This window comes from Apaloderma vittatum, unplaced genomic scaffold, assembly GCF_000703405.1.
Source record: "Apaloderma vittatum isolate BGI_N311 unplaced genomic scaffold, ASM70340v1 scaffold8590, whole genome shotgun sequence".
Classification (NCBI taxonomy): domain Eukaryota; kingdom Metazoa; phylum Chordata; class Aves; order Trogoniformes; family Trogonidae; genus Apaloderma; species Apaloderma vittatum.
In genome coordinates this window covers 90,478-111,370 of record NW_009695007.1, presented here as the reverse complement: position 1 = coordinate 111,370, position 20,893 = coordinate 90,478, and the positions used below count along the sequence as shown (strand labels likewise).

Sequence of the window (20,893 nt, the reverse complement as noted above, 5' to 3'; positions counted from 1 at the left end):
GTATATAGGCGGGGTTGGTGACCAAATAGAACTTCTTGTGTGGTGAATCTCTGCGGGTTGGTTGCTGCATCTTGGCTTCTGTCGTAACTAGGAGAATTACTTCAGCTGATGGAGAGTTGATACAGTTGTCTGTGTCAAAGTGAACTTGGGAAAAGGTACCTGTTTTGATCCTAATATTTTCACAGAGATTTGTGTGGTGAGAAGATAGACTGGATAACAGGACCTTATAGCCTATTATCCTCCTTTGTATCAATTCCAGAGGGTTTGGGGTGGCTAATTTACAAATACATTGTGAGTGGGAGCTGGCTGAGCTTCCATGCCAAGAAGGCTGTGCGTAGAGATCACTGTAGTGAATTTTGGAAGGAAGCCAAGGAAACATTGTAAGGTTTGCTGGGAAGGATTACACAGAGTCACTCTGATCTGCATCTGAAATTAGATCTGGTTTGACCCTCAGCTGCTGTGAAATGATTGCAAAGGGGGTACAGGTGAGAGGCACAACACAGTCTCCCATTGGAGAGTTGTGGTGTCCTCTTCCAGGTGCAGACCATGCTGTTGCAATGAACACCTTTCCCAGAGCTAGATTAGATTGGATTCCAGGCAGGGAGGGCACAGCAGTGCTTTCTACCTTTCGAAAAATTACATTGCTCTAGAAGTTTTTGTAGTGGAGTACTTTGCAAGGAGCAGCTTCGTATGTGCCAGCAGAATCTGCATTCACCGTTATTTCGTATCTGCAGTGCTGCTTCAAATGCTGTGATTAATTTTTTATTTTGTTTTGTTTTCAGTAAATAACCAGTAAGCAAAGTTTCATTTGATGTGCAGGGCTGGTGAAAGCTAGCACTCAAAGGAGTAAAACTATTTTGACTGTGACTATTACAAGATGTTTTACCAATAAATCTCACAGTAACCATAATGAACAAACTTCTAGTTATCAGAAATGTGCTTAAGGAGGTTACTTGTCCATAAATTTATTTGATATTAAACTTTTTGATTAACTGAAGAAAAACCGAAATGTGCTACAACCGGAGTGTCTCTGTAACCCGAACCAGTAGAGAAGTGAAAGGCAGTGTTCTTCGCTCTGAAGTATTACTGTTGCTGAGTAAAATTTCAGGTCACAGAGGAACTGTATGGTCAAATGTCAAGTACTTGAACTAATATAGTCCATAAGTCTGTTTTTAAGGAGTCATGTGTTCTATGATTCTATGTTTTGGTCATACTAGGATCTGCAGGAATCTGTTAGAATCTCTTTGACTATTGTAAAGTTAAAAGGAAAACACGCAAGTATGCAATCACACTTCTACATTTTAAAAAAAAAATATGTACTATCTTAAAAGGGAAAAAATAACATAGCTTAAACTTATTTTAGAGTCCCTGTGCAAGAAAGTAGAGTTCTCAGGATGGAGGTGGGATTAATCGTTGTATGTAATTGCTTATAAATACTTATTTTAGGTGGCTAAATACTTGTAAAATTCCTTCTATGTGGATGTGACTATGTTCCTGCTGTGTATATTTGCAGTTACTAATTTATAGAAAAGTCCATAACTTATGCCATGTTTTTACATCAAAGCATCTGAAACCTTGAAATTATGCTTGTGTATTATTCCATTTCAGTGTGTTTATTTTGGAAGATAGATCCATATACAGGAGAATTCGCAAAGTTCTTTTTTTCCATGAAAAAAAATCTGTTACTTGAAGTGCCCATGAGATGGTGCTCATCAGTTTTGTTACAGTATAGCAGCAGATCAGTGCGTAGTTCTGCCTTGTGAGTAAGGATACAGGGGTTATTAACATTGCTGTTTCCTAGAGTAAGAGACAGAGCAAAAAAAACTGACAACATCTTAAATTAATATCCGAAATGCCTATTAGTATACTATTTTGAAGAATGCCTAAAAAAAATCTTGATATTCCTACTCATCTTTGTGAAGCTTATTTACACAAATTATAGATTACCACTTAATTTTTCTTATAAATGAGATTCTAAATAGCCAAAGGATAAAAAAGGTTTTAGACATTTACCCTTTTTATGCTGCTTTATTTCTTTCTGGTTTTCCTAAAGATCCATGAATTTTTTCTTTGTAGAAAACATTCTGCTGCTGATCCACGCTAGTGTGCTCTGTTCTGTAATATCCGGTGGGAGTTTAGTTAATTTGTTTATGTTTTCCCCTTGACTTGTGCAAGCAGCCTGTAACAAGCAACACAGAACAGAAGCCTTGGGAGGAATGTTAAACTATTAATAACGAAGGTGGGAAGGATACTCTTTGAGCTGGACTCACAGTATTAGAAGCTGCAGTGTTCTTTTTCAGCGGTGTGCCATGTAATTTTAGATGCAAGTTAGGGAGTAAAATAGCAAAATTAGAGGAAGGGGTTACAGTATAATGTCTTCTTTTTGCTGTAAGGTTACAGCACAGTAGAGACAAATGTGTTATTTTACATTCTGTTTCAGACTCTTCTTATTGGTACCTTGAGAGTAGTAACCTGAGTGATCTAGAGGAGCAAAGGGAAGGGAAGATGACACAACTGACAGATGAACTCGCAAGTTATCGATATCGATAGTTAAAAACTGGATATAGTATAAAAACTGGAATGAAGTGACTAGCACCACTGTTATAATTGGCTAAGCTAAGACAATGCTCAAAGAAAGTATCTGCTAAGTATTATTAGCAGAGATTACAGGCCTCTGAAAATGAGGACAGCTTTAAACTTGATGAGTTGATCTAGCAGAGGTATTCAAATTGATTCTGTACAAAGATTGTCTTCATACAGACTGCTCCAATTAGATCAGATCAAGAGGACAGGGGAAAATTTATTTCCTCTGGAAACTTCTTTTCCCTTCCAAATTTTATTTATAGTGCTATGATCAATGCTTCTCTTGTGTTTTATAGGCCTTTTTTTCCTCTTCTTCTTTTTTTTTCTTTTTCAAATCACTACAGCTTTGACCAAATAAGAAACTTGAGTTATGGTTGCCTGTATGGTCTGTTGTGTCAGTAACTACTGCAAGCAATATTAGGGCAACATAGAAGAAAAGACAATAAAATGCTGGAGGAAATCGCGTTGACAGAAAATGGAGAAAAACCCAGAAGTGGATGTAGCACTTTAAGTAGAAGAAACTGAAGACAAATACCAACTGAAAGGCAGAATTTCTTCCCTTTTTTAGGGGAAAAAAAGAAAAAAAAAATCTGGCTGAATTTCCTTTGGGAAAATAGAACTAAAAGGTATCATTCTGGAATGTTTAACTTCACCTGGCACAGAAGGATTTGCACGTGTTCTGGATATGCCGAAGTGAGTGGGAAAAAGAGTTTCGAATGATGCCAAATTGCAGTCCAAGATGAAGCATTGTGTAGGAGTTACTGGAGGCTGAGAGAGATGAGCAAGGCAGATTCAGAAAGTCTTTTTGGCTCTTTTCAACTTTGATGATGATGAGAGTGAAAGAAGAAATTGTCATTTGTGTATTGATGCTGAATCACCTGTGTTGGGATGGTAATGGATGTGAGTGAGTGGTATTGTATTTGAAGGTCATATTTGATTTAAGGATGAAAAGGGAGAGATAAGAACAAATGGTTTTCTAACCTTACTTCACAATGAGCAAACAAGCCGATACAAAGGAGACTTCTGCTGTAAGAACATTTATGGAAAAGTCAAATGAAGCGTGGAGTAGTAGGTACCAGTGTATATAGAAGAGGAAACCAGGAAGAGGTACAAATGGAAGATAAGTCTCCAGAAAAGCAGTCTTAGTTTTTCCTCTTCAGATTCCAGCAGTGCTCTCTTGAAACCCTTTGTGTCCTGCAAACATTCTTTCTCTCTGAGGAAGCTCAGGAATTTGCTTTCAGGCTTAGTCTTCTCAACATACTGTTTTGCTGAGATTAAAGTCTCTAATTCTCCTTCAGCATCCTGCTCTGGCAGAGGGGTTTGACTAGATGATCTCTAGAGGTCCCATCCAACCCCGAACATTCTGTGATTCTACAATTCTGTTTATTCTCCCTTAAGAATAATCTCCTTTTCTTTGTGTCTTCAGATGTTTTCTTCTTCACATCTTTGTGTGTTTCCCTGTCTACCGCCTCTTCAGTCTTGTATATCTTAATTTTTTTTTTTTAAGAATTAGAATTATAAAAAAATGCATTTTGTAATGGGATTACTTTAGCTTTTATTTGTAGCACACTGTGCCAGTTCTAGGTCAGCCAATTTCAAGTGGGGGAAGAAGAATCCTATGAAAAGAAATTAAGAACATTTCTGATTGAATTTTTATGTGTGAAGACTAAATCAAAAGATTTCATTCTGGAATGTTTCATTTCATGTGAAATAATGCTATGGTGCTTCAGAGAAGCTGCTGATTATGGAAGGAGTCAAGATCAACTAAGAAAGAAATCCTGGAGTTTGTTGGAGTCAGAAATAAAGAGCTTATCTGGAAGTAGATCCAGTATGAGTGAGAAGAATGTGGGCCTACAACTCATATGATGAAAACACAAATTTTGAAGCTAAACCACTTATATTCTTAAAAATGTGGTTTATAAGGATTTTAAATTATTTTTAATTCCAACAAGTATTTTTATTTCATGGCCCAGAAAAACACATCTCTTGTCAGATACTGGTATTTCTCATAGAGGACAAATCTCATCTTTGAACAATTCCAGGGAAGTACATTTTCAGATAATTAGTTTTAGGTGCAGTTGCCCAGGAATCAGTATTTTCTTTCTCATAAAAGAGTGTGAAAAGAGCCAGAGGTCTTGCAGTAATAATTCTGAAAAGACAGCAGTGGTATTTCTGAGGAAGTGAATGTTTCATAACTTGAACTACCACACAGCTTAGAATGCAATGCTGTTTACACAAGATATTTTCATACAAATGGAAAAAAGACAGAAAAATGTGAAACGAACAAGGAAAAAACTACCTTTATATAAACTTACAGGTCCATAATCAATAAACAGTTTGCCTGAATACATCACCATTTACTGAACTGATGATAGAAGTTTTAAATTTGTTAAGAATAAAACTTAAGACACAAAGTGGGAATGTAAATACGTAATTTGCGTTTTCTGTTCATTGTACATTAAGATAACTTCAGTGTATACTGAACATAACTATGTATATATGAACTTAAACTGCAAGATAATTTCAGTGCATGCTGTAATGATTGCTGAAGTACCTTTGTGGGTTTTGCTTTACACTAAACATTGCTTTGTTCCATGATTCAAACATCTGAAAGAAGCAATGCATATAATATGTCATAGTTGAGAGGAAAGTAGATTTTGGAGTACATGCTCCCATCCTGTTCAATACCATTGTGAAACAATGTTGTCCTCTTTACAACTAAAGATTTTAATTTTTTTTTCATAATCAACTACTTAATTATTATGTTAATAAAATAACAAATTCCTGAGGGCAGTATCCTAGAATTTAATATTTTATTACTCCTTGAAATGGCAGCCAACCTGCTATTCCAACTCAGATGTCAACATTACTTTTTCTCTTTTTGAAAAGCAGTGAGGGCATCTGACCCGTGCATTTGTTTTCAAGCCTGTTTAATTTTTATAGGGATCGAGATAAGCAGGTGTGGAATAAGTGATTAGTGATCTTTCACCACCAGTTAAATAATGTTTTTCGACAGTTTAAAATGTAAAAAACTCAAATGGCAGAATTTCCTGACTGTTTAGAGTACACAGAGTCACTTAGGTTGGGAAAGCCCTTTAAAATCATCAAGTTCAGCCGTGGACCTAACACTGCATGTCCACCACTAAACCATGTCCTCAGGTACCACGTGTACATGTCTTTTAAACACCTCTGGGGATGGCGACTCCACCGCTTTCCCGGGCAGCCTGTTCCAATGCCTGACAACCCTTTTGGTGGAGAATTTTTTTCCTGATACCCAGTCTAGACATCCCCTGGTGTGACTTGAGACCATTTCCTCTTGTCCTGTTGTTTGTAACTTGAGAGAGGAGACTGAAACCAACACCATTACAAACTCATCATGTTAGGAGTCATGAGTGACTGTGACTTTTAAGAAATATATGAAGTAGGAGAGAGTATGTTTTTTGTCAGAGTCCACTGAAAAAATACATTAAAGTGTGCAGGATCTCTCGACTCTGATGTAGGTTCATTTTTTACCATTTTAAAACATTCTTACTTTATTTAAAAATACCTCCCTACAGTAGGATATTGTGTAGCTTCAAAAAAGACTGCTTGCTTGCAGTAGTTGTTTTCTTCTTTGCCTATTGATTTTTTTCGTAGTAGCACAGATGAGACTGTGGATTCTTCCACTTTTTAAAGTACAGAAAATAAGCTTTAAATGTGCAACAGCCTATTATGAGCTATTTTCACTTCCGAAATTTGTAATGAAGCAAGCTGTTGATGAATTGGCTTTTCTGACAAAAAGAAATGTTTCTGTTTAGAAAAAATGTGCGATGACAGTCTGACAGGGTTACCACTGTAATCAAATACTTTGGCAATTGTGCCAGCTGATCTGATGTATTGCTAGTGACTCAAAATCATAAAAATGTTTGCAGTTGTGGGTTTTTTTTTTTCTTTTTTTCCTTTTTCTTCTCTCTGGAGCTTTTTGTTCCTTTCTGTGAGAGTCAGACCAGTTTGCAGCTCTGAACTCTGAGTTTTGAAGTGGCTGGTTGGCCTGGGAGCTTGGAAGCCTGAAGGATGGCCGTTTCAGTGCATGTGTCGTAACTCTTTCACAACTGGAGAGCCCGAGAGCTGTCAGGTCCTCAGGTGTCTCCTACATCATATGTCAGGAAACCAGGGCTGTTATCTTTAATAAGTTCTTAATTCAGTCAATGATGAGCAGCAGAAAATGTGACAATGGTGGCATCAATTTCAGTTAGCAGTGTTCCTTATCCCACCAGAATTGTTTTTTCCAAAGTGGTAGGAAAAGATTGTGGAATAGTAAGTTTCAGGGAACTTCTTTCTGTGTTTGTCTTGGCTTTGGGCTTGATGATCCTTGAGGTCCCTTCCAACCTTGTAGTATATGATTCTGTGAATTTCCTGAATTCCAAAACTGCAGCAGAAGTAGTACTGATCAAATGACTTTTTTTAGCATATATTTTCTGTGTAGAAACATAAGAGTGGAAAAACTACAAACACTGTGAGCTATATACCTTGCTGCAGAATTAAGGAGAGTAGTATTTCAAGTTGGATGTGTGATGTGAAAGAAACTAATGGATTTAGGTATGCCTTAGACGGAAGTTGGCACACTGCAACAGCTCTGGAGTTTCATGACAGTGTTGTATGGCTTACTCTTTGACAAAAAAACCCCAAACCTCTAAAACTGAGCGTATACATAAAGTTGGTATAACTATAATGGTAATGGAATCTCATGAAGCTGCAGCTACCGGGTGGTGGGTTGTGCAAAGGAGTATGTATGTACACGCTGGTGGTTTTGCAAGGGCAGATGGTGGTTAGTAGTGCCCTTTTGGCTTTGTGCCCCAAAGTTACACTGGAACAAAAGGTAATCTGTAGACTGACTGAAAGAAAAAGGAAACTTGAAGATTAAAGGCTTTTGTTCTGTTGTTTTTTATTTTTAATTTCCCCCCTCTCTTAAAGGCACATATATTCACAAAATTAAAGACAGTCTGCTATTTACAGTGAGATAATGGATACTCATGCCAGTCTTTGCCATGACACCTAAGAGACACCAGTTTATACCGTCGTCAGGTTGCTGTCTTAACTTTTATATGATGACTTTTTCTGTTGTATTGGGAAATAGATTTCTCTTTTAAGTAAATGTTTATATGTGTTGAAAACCACAGGAAATACTAAGAGCTTAATTTGATAAACATTGAAGAATGTATTTGTGATTGTTCATAGTGCTGAATTTGCTAGACAAAACTTTATTTCTAGAGGTAACATGCCAGTAGAAGGGAAGAAAATGAAATAGCTCCTCTGTTAACAGCTTTGCTGGATCTCCATGTTTAGAATTTAAATCAAAATTATTTACTTACAAGCTGAGGTAATTGTTTCTTTAGATGAAAAATACTGAAGTCGTCTGTCATTTCCAGAGGGTTTTTTATTTATAAATTCTGTAGTTACCCTTGCAGTTCCAGAATCTGTGACTATGATGAATGTTGCATGTTTTCTTTGAAATCTGTTTTAGTAAACAAATATTATTTTTGTAAGAGGGACAGATTTTAAGAAACTAACATGGCTACTTACTCTTTTATTATTGTAAGATTTTACTCCTTAAAGAGTTTAAAGGAAATTATGAATGTTAACAACTAAAGAAAAAAAGGAAAATAATTTGCATATGGAATGAAATAGAAGATTGTGCTAAAACGCTCATACTGTTCTTTGTTTTGATGGCATTAACGTCTCCTTTTATAATAATACTTTTGTTGTGTTCAAGTTGAGTAGCTTTACATAGTGGCAGATGTTCTTTCCTTCACTGTCTCACTGAAGCAAGATCTATTGTTCAGTTAATCACATTTTTCACAGAGAAAAGAGTGTTCCAAGAAACATTGTTTTGCATACTCCTACTTTATTTGGATGTAGCCTTTTTCAGGTATTATCACTTGTGTGGATAATTAATTTACATATTTGTGTAAGTTATCTAAATTCTTAATTCCTTATGAGTAGTAATTCCAGAACAAGCCTTTTTGTCTTAGAAGCCTGAATATATGATGTGACAACTGAAGGAATGTTGAAAATTCCATTAGTGCTTTTTCTTTGGTCAGAATTTTTGACAAATCTTTTGAATTTGATGTTCAAAAAAATTCTTTTAGGTTAAAAATATCTGAGGCCAAGCCTTAGCAAATACTACCTGTACTGGCTAAAGGCTTGTTGCTTCAATCTATAATTCAAACCCCTTTTGTCTAACAGTTGTTGCTTTCCTCCATTCTAAACTGCAGTCGGTCACAGGGGAGTGGGAGGTTCTTGCCAGATTTGCCGGTTGCTGATTGGTAGTATTTAACTGCAAAATAAAAAAAAGAGAGCAGAACAGTATTTTACAACTGTATTATTTCAGGATTCTTTTGTCTATTTAGGTCTAAGCTTGATTGCAACTCTGGTCAACGGTTAAAATGAGCTCGATCATAACATAACGCCCCTCTGTGTACAGGGCACGTGGCAGAAGTAGCTCGCACACTGGCCCGTGTAGGAGATGGCTCTCCTGGAGAAATTGGGAAACTGTGGTGTGAACTGGATGGGTAGAGCTGCTTAGCTACGTGTATATAGGCAGATGTCGTATAGCTAAGTGAGAATTATGTTGTTTTCTATGGAAAAAAGCTAAGGGGGGAAAGAATTGTCATACAGGGAGATCAAGAGGGCAACCGGAATTTATTAGGAGAAACAATTACCAGAAGGATGGGGACATTATAAACAGGAGGGTGTATTTGTAGGCTATAGTGATAACATGCCCCAGTAGTCGTCTTTGTCTTGTTTGTTTCTTTGTGGTTTTGTTTGTTTCTCTCCTTCCATCAGTGTTGTAATTATTCCTTGGAGACAGTTTCTATCCTGTCATTGCCTATATGCTGAGAAAAGGGACAGAGAAAAATTGAAGTGGGATAGAGCCTTGGAGTATTAGTAGTAGCTTTTGTACTAGCAGGGGGGAAAAAAACCCAACCCAACCAACGATTAAGCAGAAAACAAGTGTTGGGGCCAAATAGGGCCAGGGAGGTATTAAATTTATTTATTTATTTATTTATTTACTTGCAAACACAGAAATGTAAGCCACCTGTAACAAACATTTAAGTGGCAGAGTCACGTTTCCCTGCTGACTTTCAATATTGCTTTGTGAGGACTGAAAGAAATAAAAGAAAAAAATCGAGCTAGCAGTGGAGGCTTTACTGATGTATCTGTTCTTATGAAGGCACCTTTTTCTTCTGGCGTAGTTGGTAGAAAACATCGCTTCAGCGAGTCTTGCTGTTAGAAAAGCCCTGGTGGGTGGAGGTTGCCTGAACATAGTTGTGGCTATAGTGGGTTTGATCACTGCCTTTGCTTTTGCCCCCGCCAGCAGTATGGACGTCCTGGCTGGGCTACTTGTCTGTGGACACGGCTGAGATTGAAAAGAGGAATTGAGCACCAGTGCTCATAGTGGGTTTTTGAGTTCAGTCAAGTATTGCTGATTTGCTGGTTGGTAAGAAGATGAATCTCTTAATCTTTCTAATATACTACTCGAGACCTGTGCTTTCCTTCTTTAAGGAATTATTTCGATACACTTAATTACTTCCAGTAATGTATGTTTTTAAACTCTAAACAATGTAGTGATGTACTCGGAGTGGGGCGGGGTGCGGAATCTGAAGGCAAAGAAAAGAAGCAATTTCTTGGTAAGAATAAATGAAGGGCTGTTATTTATTCAAGACAACCTTCTGCTCTGGTCAGGATCGTTTGTGTGTAGCTGTGTTGTTCATAGCTAGAGAAAATTAAAAAAACTGGCAGCAGGGAAAGCTGAGTGTTGTGTTCCCTGTAGCATGTCATTTAGTATTTCTTACAACCAGACTTAGCCATCTCTGATTTAGCTGTTGCAGCAATCTCTGCCAATTGTAAGAAGGCAGATGCGGTGTTTCCCAGCTGTTCTGGGTCGAGGCAGTGTCAGAAATGACAGAAACAGATGTGCTGGTTCTTGGTTTCTGTTGGAATTTGTGAGGAATTCTCTGCAGTTAATCTGCTGAGCTATGAAATGCGATGGCAGCTGAGGCGTTGGCGCACGTTTGCTTCTCTAGCATGTGCTGTGTGAGGGCTGCGACTGTCGGTAGGAGACGAAATACTTAACGTTATGGTTACTGAATCTGATCAAACCTGGCAGAGCTTTTTAAGTAAACTCACTTCACCTTGTATTCTTTCTTGACTTTTTGAGCTTCATTTTATTCCTCTCGTAAGGTTTTTCTATTCTACCCTATACCGTTCCATGTTTGGAATGTGTTATGTTTTGTTTATCTTCTGTGTTTCCCTTTACTCCTTTCTCACTTGCTTGTAGCTGTTATCCACTAGACTCTATGAGCTGGCAAAATACTTTCAAACATGTTTCCTAGAATAAGCACGTAACCTTATTTTAAGAGTTACTATTACACAGGTTTATAATATTGTACTTTGCAAATATTGTGATGTGGCTATCTTAAGTTGAAAGTTGTAAAGTTATGTGAAGGGTTGCAGGATGCAAACTTCAGATTCTGTGACAAGTGGTGGCTTTCTTTACCCTGATCTCCAATCCACTGTAAAATACTACACAAATGTCTTGTTTCTGTCGAAAGATATTGGGATATATTGTCTGCTCGCTAGCATCTAGAGAAGTGGCTTTCAAACGTTTTTGACTGCACACACCCGATAAACGTGTAACTATTTATTTATAAATTATATGCATGTACTGCTGCATTAGTATATTATGGACTTTAGAAACCATACAGAAACAGAAATAAAAAAGGATGAGATAAAGTTAAAATAAAAACTATTTTTAAATTTTACTTAGTGATAATATGAGAAATATTTTCTTGCCACACCTGAGAGGATTGTCTTGTCCACCCCCTGAGGTGCACATTATCTGCAGTGCGAAGCTTTTTGAGAATTATCTACTTTACTTTTTTTTTCTTTTTTTCTTCTTTTTTTGTTTTCCTAGTTTAGGTCAAATATAATATATTATTATACGTTCCATATGTAACCTGTTGTGGGTATTTATATCTTTAGAAGTATTCCTGTATATATTAATGGCCTGAAGCTGCAGGAGGATAGATTTAGATTAGATATAAGGAAGAAATTCTTCACCATGAAAGTGGTGAGGCACTGGAACAGGTTGTCCAAAGAGGTTGTGGATCCCCCCTGCCTGGAAGTGTTCAAGGCCACAGTGGATGGGGCTTTGAGCAACCTGGGAGAGAGGTGTCTGTGCCCACAGCAGGGTAGCTGAAACTAGATAATCTTCAAGGTCCCTTCCAACCTTAACCATTCTATGATATGTGGTATATATAAGAATAATTGTGACATTATTTGTACTTTTTTATAATTGAAATAAGGGGTTTACTATACCTGTGATCACCATGTCAAATTGAAATAAAATCAATAATCAAGTCATTAGTAAAACTAAATGTTCAAAGGAAGCATCTTAAAATGCTGTTCTGTTGAATTATTATTACTGTCTTTGCACGCCAGTTTAACTGAAGGAAAACAGGTACCTTTAGTAATCTTTTACATTTAAGAAATTAAAAAAAAAAGCTAACTGTTAGTTTTTCAAATGCTGAATACTAAGCATGCTAGAAAAAGTAATGTAATGACAAGAAAGCCTGATTAAATTATTTTAGCTAAGCAGGTTTTTTAGGTGTATCCAAATGTATTATTAGACTTGATTTTTTTTTCTTTTTTAATTTCACTACTTGTTGCAAGAGAAGACGGTGTTCTCTGGCAATGGGAGTCAGTCTGCTTTGCTCATTTTAACCTACTTGTCTAACTTCTGTGTGGGTGCTTATTTTTAAGTATATGTAACAGTTATATTTGCTCAGGTGTGATGTTAGTGTTGTATAGTTGAGATTTGGGGGTTTTTTCTGATTTGTCCTATGGGCAGAATGAATTGGCAGCAGGAAATGTGTCTGTCCTGACCGGTGGAGTTGGATGCAAGCAGAGCATTCTCTGTCAAGTCATTCAGTCTTTGTGGTTTGTTCCCCACTCTGGACTTGTTGTTGATGCATATCTTATTGGAAATGTAATTTTTTGGGCTTCTGCATTGAGGGGGAGGATTAAGTCAGGACAGGACCCAGACCTGTGCAGCTTCGTGATTGAGCTGTGGTTAATCTGTTTCTCTCGGCATATAGCAGATTGGGTTTGTGATGTTTCCAGACTTGACAAAAAGTTACATGCTCTGTGAGGTTCTGTGTGTCTGGCTCTTGAGAAAAATCTATTTTTAATGTTCTTCTAAACTCCAGGAAAAATGTTAGATAACTTTTGGAAGTGTAGCTGGAGAGGGAAGTGCTGGGATAGTGAAATGGACAGTACAGTACAGTGCTTTCCTATGTGTGTTTCATGTATTTGAGTTTAAATTCAGAGTAATGTAAGTCGAGTTGACGTTCTATTGGATGTCATAAAATGACAGATTTCTGATTTTTAAAATGTCAAAACCATAAATCATTAGTTTGCTAAGATTGCACTAGCAAACTATTAAAGAACATGACAGTATTTACTGTAGATAAATGCAAATTTAAAAAGGTTCTCTGTATCATGGTTTAAATGATTTATTTGCTTTCAATGCACATATGAATCTGATGTGATGTAAAGATTTAGGATATTTCATTTCCGGTATACAACTACAAATTTGCACGTTATTAAACCATCTCTTGGAGTCATATCTTCTGTATCTTAAACAGTACACTGGAAAGTTAATTCAAACAAAAGTAGAATTTAATGCTATTAATATAGATACTGGACAGATCTGAATTTCTTCTGGATTTATATATATAATCTATATCTATGATAATATCTAGTGAGATCTATAATATAAGCCAAGCTTGGAAAAACACCTTCAGCCAGTATTTGGAGTGGGTTGAAATTTTGTCATGAAATTGATTTGCAGAAAATCACCTTGGTAGTCCTTTGTTTGCACTGATGCTTCAACTGCACGCTACAAACTGAATTAATTCTGTTAGTGAACTCATTTGATATAAAAATGCTTGCAAGCGGAGTGGAAATACTAGATTCGCAGCTAGGGTGAATATAGCATCATTGATTACAGCCTAGTCTTTTAAAAAGGTGTGACTGTTTGTTTGTTTGGTTTTTTTCTTCCCTCCTCTGTTGGGAAGGAGAAACCCATATGTAAATGTTACCGCCATAAGAATGTCTCAGAGAGATTGTACCTACCTGGACAATAATTTTGGTTTTTTACATTTGTTATTTTGGCTGATAGAGTCAGGGCCTTTTTAAAGAAAAGTTTTAATGACTGTTAATGTCTCAGATTAACTGAATAGGAGATATTTGCTACTCTTTGCTGTGTAAGCTAGGTAAATTATGCACCTTTTGCAGTTAGCAATTGCGAAGTTGAATGTAAACTTTCTGGTGATTTGAAATCTTACCCACTCTTGTTTCCTGGCAGTATAGCTCTCTTCGTTGTGACAGAGCATGCAATGTAAGCTGCTGATATAAAGCTGTCTTGGGGAGGAAGGGAATGATACCGTGCTGAGACACTGTAATAAAAATGTGTAATGCTGGGCTAACCATTTCAAATACAACATTAGGTGGCAGCACTAGACTCTTAACACCTTGTAGGTGCTTGTTAAATTTGCTTTTAGGCAGTTTTCCAAACGAAAGGCAGAGTTGAAGTTTTAAGTTAATACAGAATGTTCATGTTACGCCACTATGAAAGGAAGCAATGGGAATGATTTTTCCTGAATGATGCAGCTTTGCTTATTGATAACATCAGCATTGAACAGAATCATATGAAAGCCTTGAAGTAGGTGCGGTGCTGCTATGGATATGGCTGTGACTTTTCTTATGGCTGTGGCCTTTCTTATGTGACAGGTAGATGAAGGTGTAGGCTTTGTTAGGAACTTTGCAACAGGTGATAAAGCAGCTGCTTTTTTTTCTTACCATCTTTTTTTCCTGTAGAAAGTAAGGGAGATAAGTACTATTAATATTGTTTTTTGCAGTGCAACTGCTGGGTACTTTTTTGGAGGGGAGAGAACTGGTGACTTCAGCTTGGGATACCAGCAGGAAAAGTTTGTGGTTTTCTCTTTGTCTCGTTGCTGATTTGTGAGGGGTTTTTTCGGTTTGTTGTTCATTTTTTTTTGAACATGGAAGACAGCAAGTCAAAAGTTGGAACAGAGTTAGAGAGGATACTTATGAAAGAGGCTGGATCCAGTAGAGTCTTTCCTTCTGTGAAAGAGTCACCAGCCACTTGCATTACTCATGGTCTGACTTTCAGCTTCGAGCTACTGCTAAGGTAGTGAATGGCATTAAATCATCTGTGCCTTGCTGGAGGGTTATGACCTCACCTTTCATGAGTGGATCTTCCCATGTCTTTGTGCTTTGCCAAGTTTTTCTGGTTGCATTATGGTTGAGGTAGTGGCAATATATTGAGGGGAAAAACAAGTTGACATGCAGGCTTTTTCTGTCCCTTTCTTGACTCCCTGTAACCTCTCTGGCCCTGAGCGCTCTTTGTCATGGTTTCACTGGACTTGACATTCATGCTGTTATCGCTATTTGACATGCTTATCCCAGTTATCAACAGGCTCTCCTACCAGACATCCTCTTAGGATTCATATTTTAACATGTTCTCACCTCCAGGTGTTGTGTAAGTGATAAAAAAACTGCGTGGGCGGTGAAGGGCAGAGAGTGGGTTGCAGCAAATTAAGCTGTATGTGTTATTCTTTTCCTCTGCCTTTTTCCTTTTCTGCTCTGTGGAGACATTTCCAAATTAGAATTGTCTTTTTATCCCAGCCAGGATATGTACCACGGTGTTGACTTTGACTGTGTACTCCCAGGAGATTTGACTGGCTTGGGTTCACTTAGGACCCTGTGAGATCCTTGCCCTAAAGACAAGTTCTTGTACTTCCTGCATCTTTGGCATGTATTTCTGACGATCAGTAAATTCGAATTTTTGAATATACAAAAGGGGATGGAGTCAAGGATGTGAGTTACTATTTTGGTGGAAGATGAATATAATATTCTTTGCTTATATTTACTCTTACTGTTACTCAGAAGCTAAAATGTATTCGTCATCTTTGTGTTTCTATTCTCCAGGAGCTGTATTCAGATTACATCATCGAGGGATGAAAAACATGGGATTTTTTTATTTATTTTTAGCCTTGGTTAGACTGACATGGTGTAAAATTGCAGTAAGAATAGGACCATTTTGGATAACATCATAGCTGTTTTGTGAAATATAGACTGTATCAAACCTTGTTGAAATGGCAACTCGTTTAGTTTCAGCAAATTCTTGATCTTGTATAAGTGTCTTAATCTTAGAATGAGAAGATTTTTGGGCAGTTGTCACCTTTGTACACGGAGATTTGCAGCTTCTAAAATTTCCACTGACATAGAGCTGGCCCATTTGACTGCATTTTTTTTCCTCATGGGACAGGCATTTTCCATTGGACAGGCATTGCCCATACTTGTCATTTTGGACATACTGAAAGAAACAATTCTGAGATTACAAAATGAACATCTTGAGGAAAAGGGAGGTCACGGTTTGCTTGGTTAATAATTCTTTCATCCTGACTTTAAGGAGCAAAGCAAGGGTGCTTGTTTTGGCATGTAAGTTATCTAGTAACTGGAAGGATGAGGAAACTCTGCAAAAGTGAAGTGATCTTTGAAGGTTTGAGGTAAAACTGTGGACATCCAGCCCTACGGTTCTCCCACGTATAGTGAGTTTGACTTTTCCAGGAGAGATGCTGATTGTAGTCATGGACTTTATTTCTTTTACAGTTAACTGAAATACTTCTCTTCAGACTTTCTTACAAAGTTTTGGGATATTCTATATCTGCCGCTGCGAGAAATGACTTTAAATTCAATTTGTAATCTAGATCATGATCTTTCAGGAAAGTGGAGCTTGACTGTGTTTATTCTGAGCTATCTATGTTGTAGTCTGGTACTTGCTCACCCAAAGAATGCACTATTTCTTCAGTATCTTGGATTACTTCTCCCATTTTGTGTTAGGTGGAAGGTTCATTGCAAGGAGAGGTTTTTGGGTTTTGTTTAAATTGGCTTTTTGTTTCTATTTGGAAGTGATATAGTGCTATTTTATACTTTAAGTTAGTACTATTATGTTGACTTCATGTTAGTTTGAATCTCTAAGGAGAAAAAAAAATCATACTGAGTGTGTAGTTAAAAATTACTGTACTCTCCCTGTTCTCTGCTAAATGTAGAAGCATTTTACAAAGAAGGCTTGAGCTATTTGTTTAGTTTGTATACTTTTCAAAGGTAAACATAACTGGCAAAATGTAAAATTTGTGAGGACGTATTTGAATACTTTTGAATACTGCACATTAAAACCATTCCTGTAAGCTTCTCCTTACACGCCAAAGACTGAAAATGTTATGCCACCCTGTAGGTTGCTATAAAGATTGTTTATGCAGCTCAGCATAGGACTTAAAATACGTTGAATTGGAGAATTTTGAAAAATGTACGATGTGACATAGGAGACCAAATCATGCTAAAGTGCAAGGAAAGACTATACATCAGTTCAAAGGCTACATTATTCAAAAAAACACAACCATAAAAAAGGTAATAAGATTACATTCTCACACTTCATGGCTAGTAAGGTGCATTAAGCTGCTCAGATATTCATAACTTACCGTGACATTTGGGAAGATTACATTTTGCTGTGCACAGCCATTACTGCAGCTCAGATAATAACTAGCCAATGCATGGACCCGGATTATGATCCCTGTCATTGGAAACAAATTTGTGTTTTGAAGGTTGATCAGTTTCAAATCACCATTAGAAAGGGTTAATGTGAAATACTGTGGGGGGTGTGTGTTTGGGGGCTTATGTGTATCTAATGGGTATGCATACATATAGTACATCAACTGCGCTGTGCCGTTGGTGTATTGCTTCCTCTGTCAGGCTTTTTGTCCTCGCTTGCCGTAAAGGAAATGTTTAAATGCTAATTATTTCTACCAACGCATATTATTTCTGGATTGTACTTGCTGAAATGCTTATGTTTGCAGATTAGATTGGAAACCTAATTTGACAGCTTCCTGGATGGGTGGTTACTGATAATAGTGTATCTAGCCAAAAATGAAAGATTGGTGGGGTAGGCTATAGGGTGAAGGTAAGGTCACCTCTAGTTGCTGTATCTGGTTTTGGTGCGATAATGGATGGTTGGCTGATAGTTAAAAGCGAACACACAAAGAGTTGAATTTCTTGTTAAGAATTAGCAGGTGTTTTGTGGCTAGAACTTAACTTTCAGCAGTTCTGTCTGTATGCAGAATGCAGTACGTTCTTTGTTGCTTACCTTGATTGTGAGAAAGGGAGTGGCTTCTTGAGAAATGCCTCAGTTTTGTATAGGATAGTAAATTTACCATAAAATGAAGTGCAACATTGGTTACGTATTTTTCGTTTTCAAATGTTTTGTTCAGGATTTTTTTTTTTTTTTAAGGAGTGTGTACCTTTTCTTTGTGTTTCTTTTGTGATAATCCTTTGCTAATCCATTCTGTTCAGCATTTTCCCTTGATTTCTACCTTTCAGAGCTTTCTTCAGGTAGGCCTCTGCTCTATCTTATGGAAGGGGAAAACTGAGGCTTGGAGAATGGTAATGACTTGATAGATTTGTTTGAGTTGACAGCGGGACTTGATATAGAGAAGCTGGGAATATAATTCAAGTCCCCTCATTCAATTCCCGTGGTTTCCTTAGATATTACGGAAGCATCTGATAGTAAATTGCATAATTATGTTTCATGACCAAGAGGGGAGAAAATGGAAAAGTGTAAATTACTGTTTAGAAATCATTGCCATGAGACATTGTCTATTCTGTCATAAAAATAGTAACTTTCTCTGCTTCTTCTGGTGTTTGGCATTACTGATTTATGCTCAGAAGACCACAAATTGCTTCTTCAAAGTGACAAGATTGAGATACTTGAGGAAAATGTATGGTAATTTCAGTAGTTAATGAAGAGCTTCTATTTTGTTGTGTAAGTTTTTCTTCAGATCCTGACTAGCTGCAAGATGCTTCTGGGACTGATGTGGAAGCTAGTTAGGCTATGCCTTTAGGAGCAGCTTTGACATGGTATGATTTCAGCAAGTGAGACTTTGGAAGCTCTTAATGGTCAAAGCCTGTGAAAGGAACACCACGTAGGACAGGAATAATATCTTTTATTAGACAAACTTGCAGAAGTGAGAATGAGCTGAAATTCTTTTGATCATGTGTCCATTGTGATAATTCCAGTCGATGCTATCTTGAATTCCTGTTTGTGTGTTGATGCATAATGGGTGTGTTGGCAAGCATTAAGTTTAATGCAATTCGAAAGTCTAAGAGACGTTTAAAAAGTGGAGCAGGGAGAATCGAGGTAGAGTGCAATACCTCTTTCATCTGGAATTTTTATTTTACTGAGCACACAAGTGAGAATGAAGTAGGGTATTTCCTTCCTGCCTCCACCTCCTTGGCATGTGTGCGTGTGGTTAGTTACTTGAGGTACGTTCAAACACAGCCTGGTTCTAAGAGACCTGAAATATTACAGGATTTAAGTGCCTTACCCAAAGCATAGTCAGGCTAAAAGCAATGCTGCTGTTTGGCATTCATGCAGATACAGGAAGATTTTGCTTTCTTTTAGTACCTGTGGCTGCTAGTGAAGCTGGCAGTTAATGCTTAACCAGCTTTACTCAGCATCTCAGGAATGACTCAAGGGTTTGTAAGTGGTAACGTTTCTGATGTGCATTGGCTCCTTCTTGGCTAGAATTGCCCTCTTGTTTGAGGAGTGTTAAACTCCTCCTAGGGAGAGCTTTTAGGGCCACTCCAGGCCATTTAAGGTATTTTAGCTGACTTGGTTCTCTTGCCTGTTTTTGGCCATTCATTTGTTCTCTTCACTTTTCAGCTGTGTGAGGGCAGCTAGGGACATCTGTATCTTAAATTACGCAAGTGTTCTGCAGCAATTGTCTGATAGTAGGTGGCACCTTAGAAGCAACTTTGAAATTACTCAACAGAACTTAAAGGAAGAATAGGGCTTAGTATAGGGGTACTGGCCTCACATTTTTTTTTTTAGCTTATGTCTTTGATAGCTTTTGTCTTGCAGAATTAATAACTTTAAACATAAAATGGTACTTTGATACAGTTGTCTCAAGTTGGTTTTTTTTATTTATTTATTATTTTCTCTCTGAAAGCTTGTTGGGGGCCAGTTTGACTTGGAAATTAACTTTATTATCCAAGAAGGAGAGGGCATCACCTGCATGGTGGACTTGCTGGACAAGTGTGATGTCACCTGCCAGGCTGAGGTGTGGAGCATGTTTACAGCAATCCTCAAGAAAAGTATACGCAATCTGCAAGCATGCACAGAGGTGGGACTTGTTGAACAAGTGCTCAAGAGGATTGATAAAGCTGACAACATGATTGCAGGTACAGTTTTATCCAGTGTATGACTCAAACTATATTCCTTTTACATAAAAATCTCATGGAAACATTTATTAAGTGATAGAAACCTGACTTTGCATTTTATTAAGCAGTTATCTTGCTGTTCTTTTCAGATCTCTTGGTGGATATGCTGGGTGTGTTGGCTAGCTATAACTTGACCGTTCGAGAGCTAAAGTTATTCTTCAGCAAACTTCAAGGAGAAAAAGGGAGATGGGTAATAAAAACCACAAAACTGGAACCATTTTTGTAGTGTTGCTTATATATTTTTCCTAATGTTGACAAATTGCAAGGCTGTTTGATAACCATTGTAATAAAAAAATTTTAAATGTACCAAGAAATGCAGGATACCTTCTGATATTATATCAATTAATCCTTTTACTTGTAAGGTATTAAAATAGTGATGAGATTAAATTTCTTCCTTGATCTATGCACTAGATTGGTCTTCTTGAACACATGGGATTAATATGGGGACTCTAAACAAGTGTCTTGATGCACATTTTTATTTTTGTAGTACCAGTAATGTGAAATTGAAGAGAAAGATTAATTTTATTTTTTAATACATTAGAGAGAAATGAATAAAACATGTCTGCATAGGCACTTCAGTATGTTCCTATTTTCACATTGTTGTTCTTTACCTGAAGTTAGGGAAGTAAGAATTTGTGTCAGAAATTGAAATGAAGGAAAGAAGCTCCAGCTGAAAAATCTGTCATGTGTTTTTTCCTCTTCCTGTGTGGACTAGAAGGGGAGAAGAGAATCTCCATCCAGAAATTAAAAATGGATGTGTTGTAGAGACCACCAAATAATCTTCTTTAACACAAAATTGTTTTGCGGGAATTGAGATCTGTTTTAACAGTTGTTTTACCCGCTTTGATTTTTTGATTCTGTTCCTGTTATCTCTAAATACTCTGCCTACTGTAGACAAAAAGTAGCA

General features: G+C 37.2%; 1 protein-coding gene across 1 annotated transcript in view; it reads left to right on the top strand.

The window, feature by feature from the left end:
- Window positions 1-20,893, top strand: part of LRBA (LPS-responsive vesicle trafficking, beach and anchor containing) — a 123,738-nt gene that overhangs the window by 17,476 nt on the left and 85,369 nt on the right. Inside the window, 2 exon segments of the mRNA XM_009869541.1 lie at window positions 19,716-19,947; window positions 20,076-20,176. Coding sequence (XP_009867843.1) covers window positions 19,716-19,947; window positions 20,076-20,176 — 333 coding nt within the window.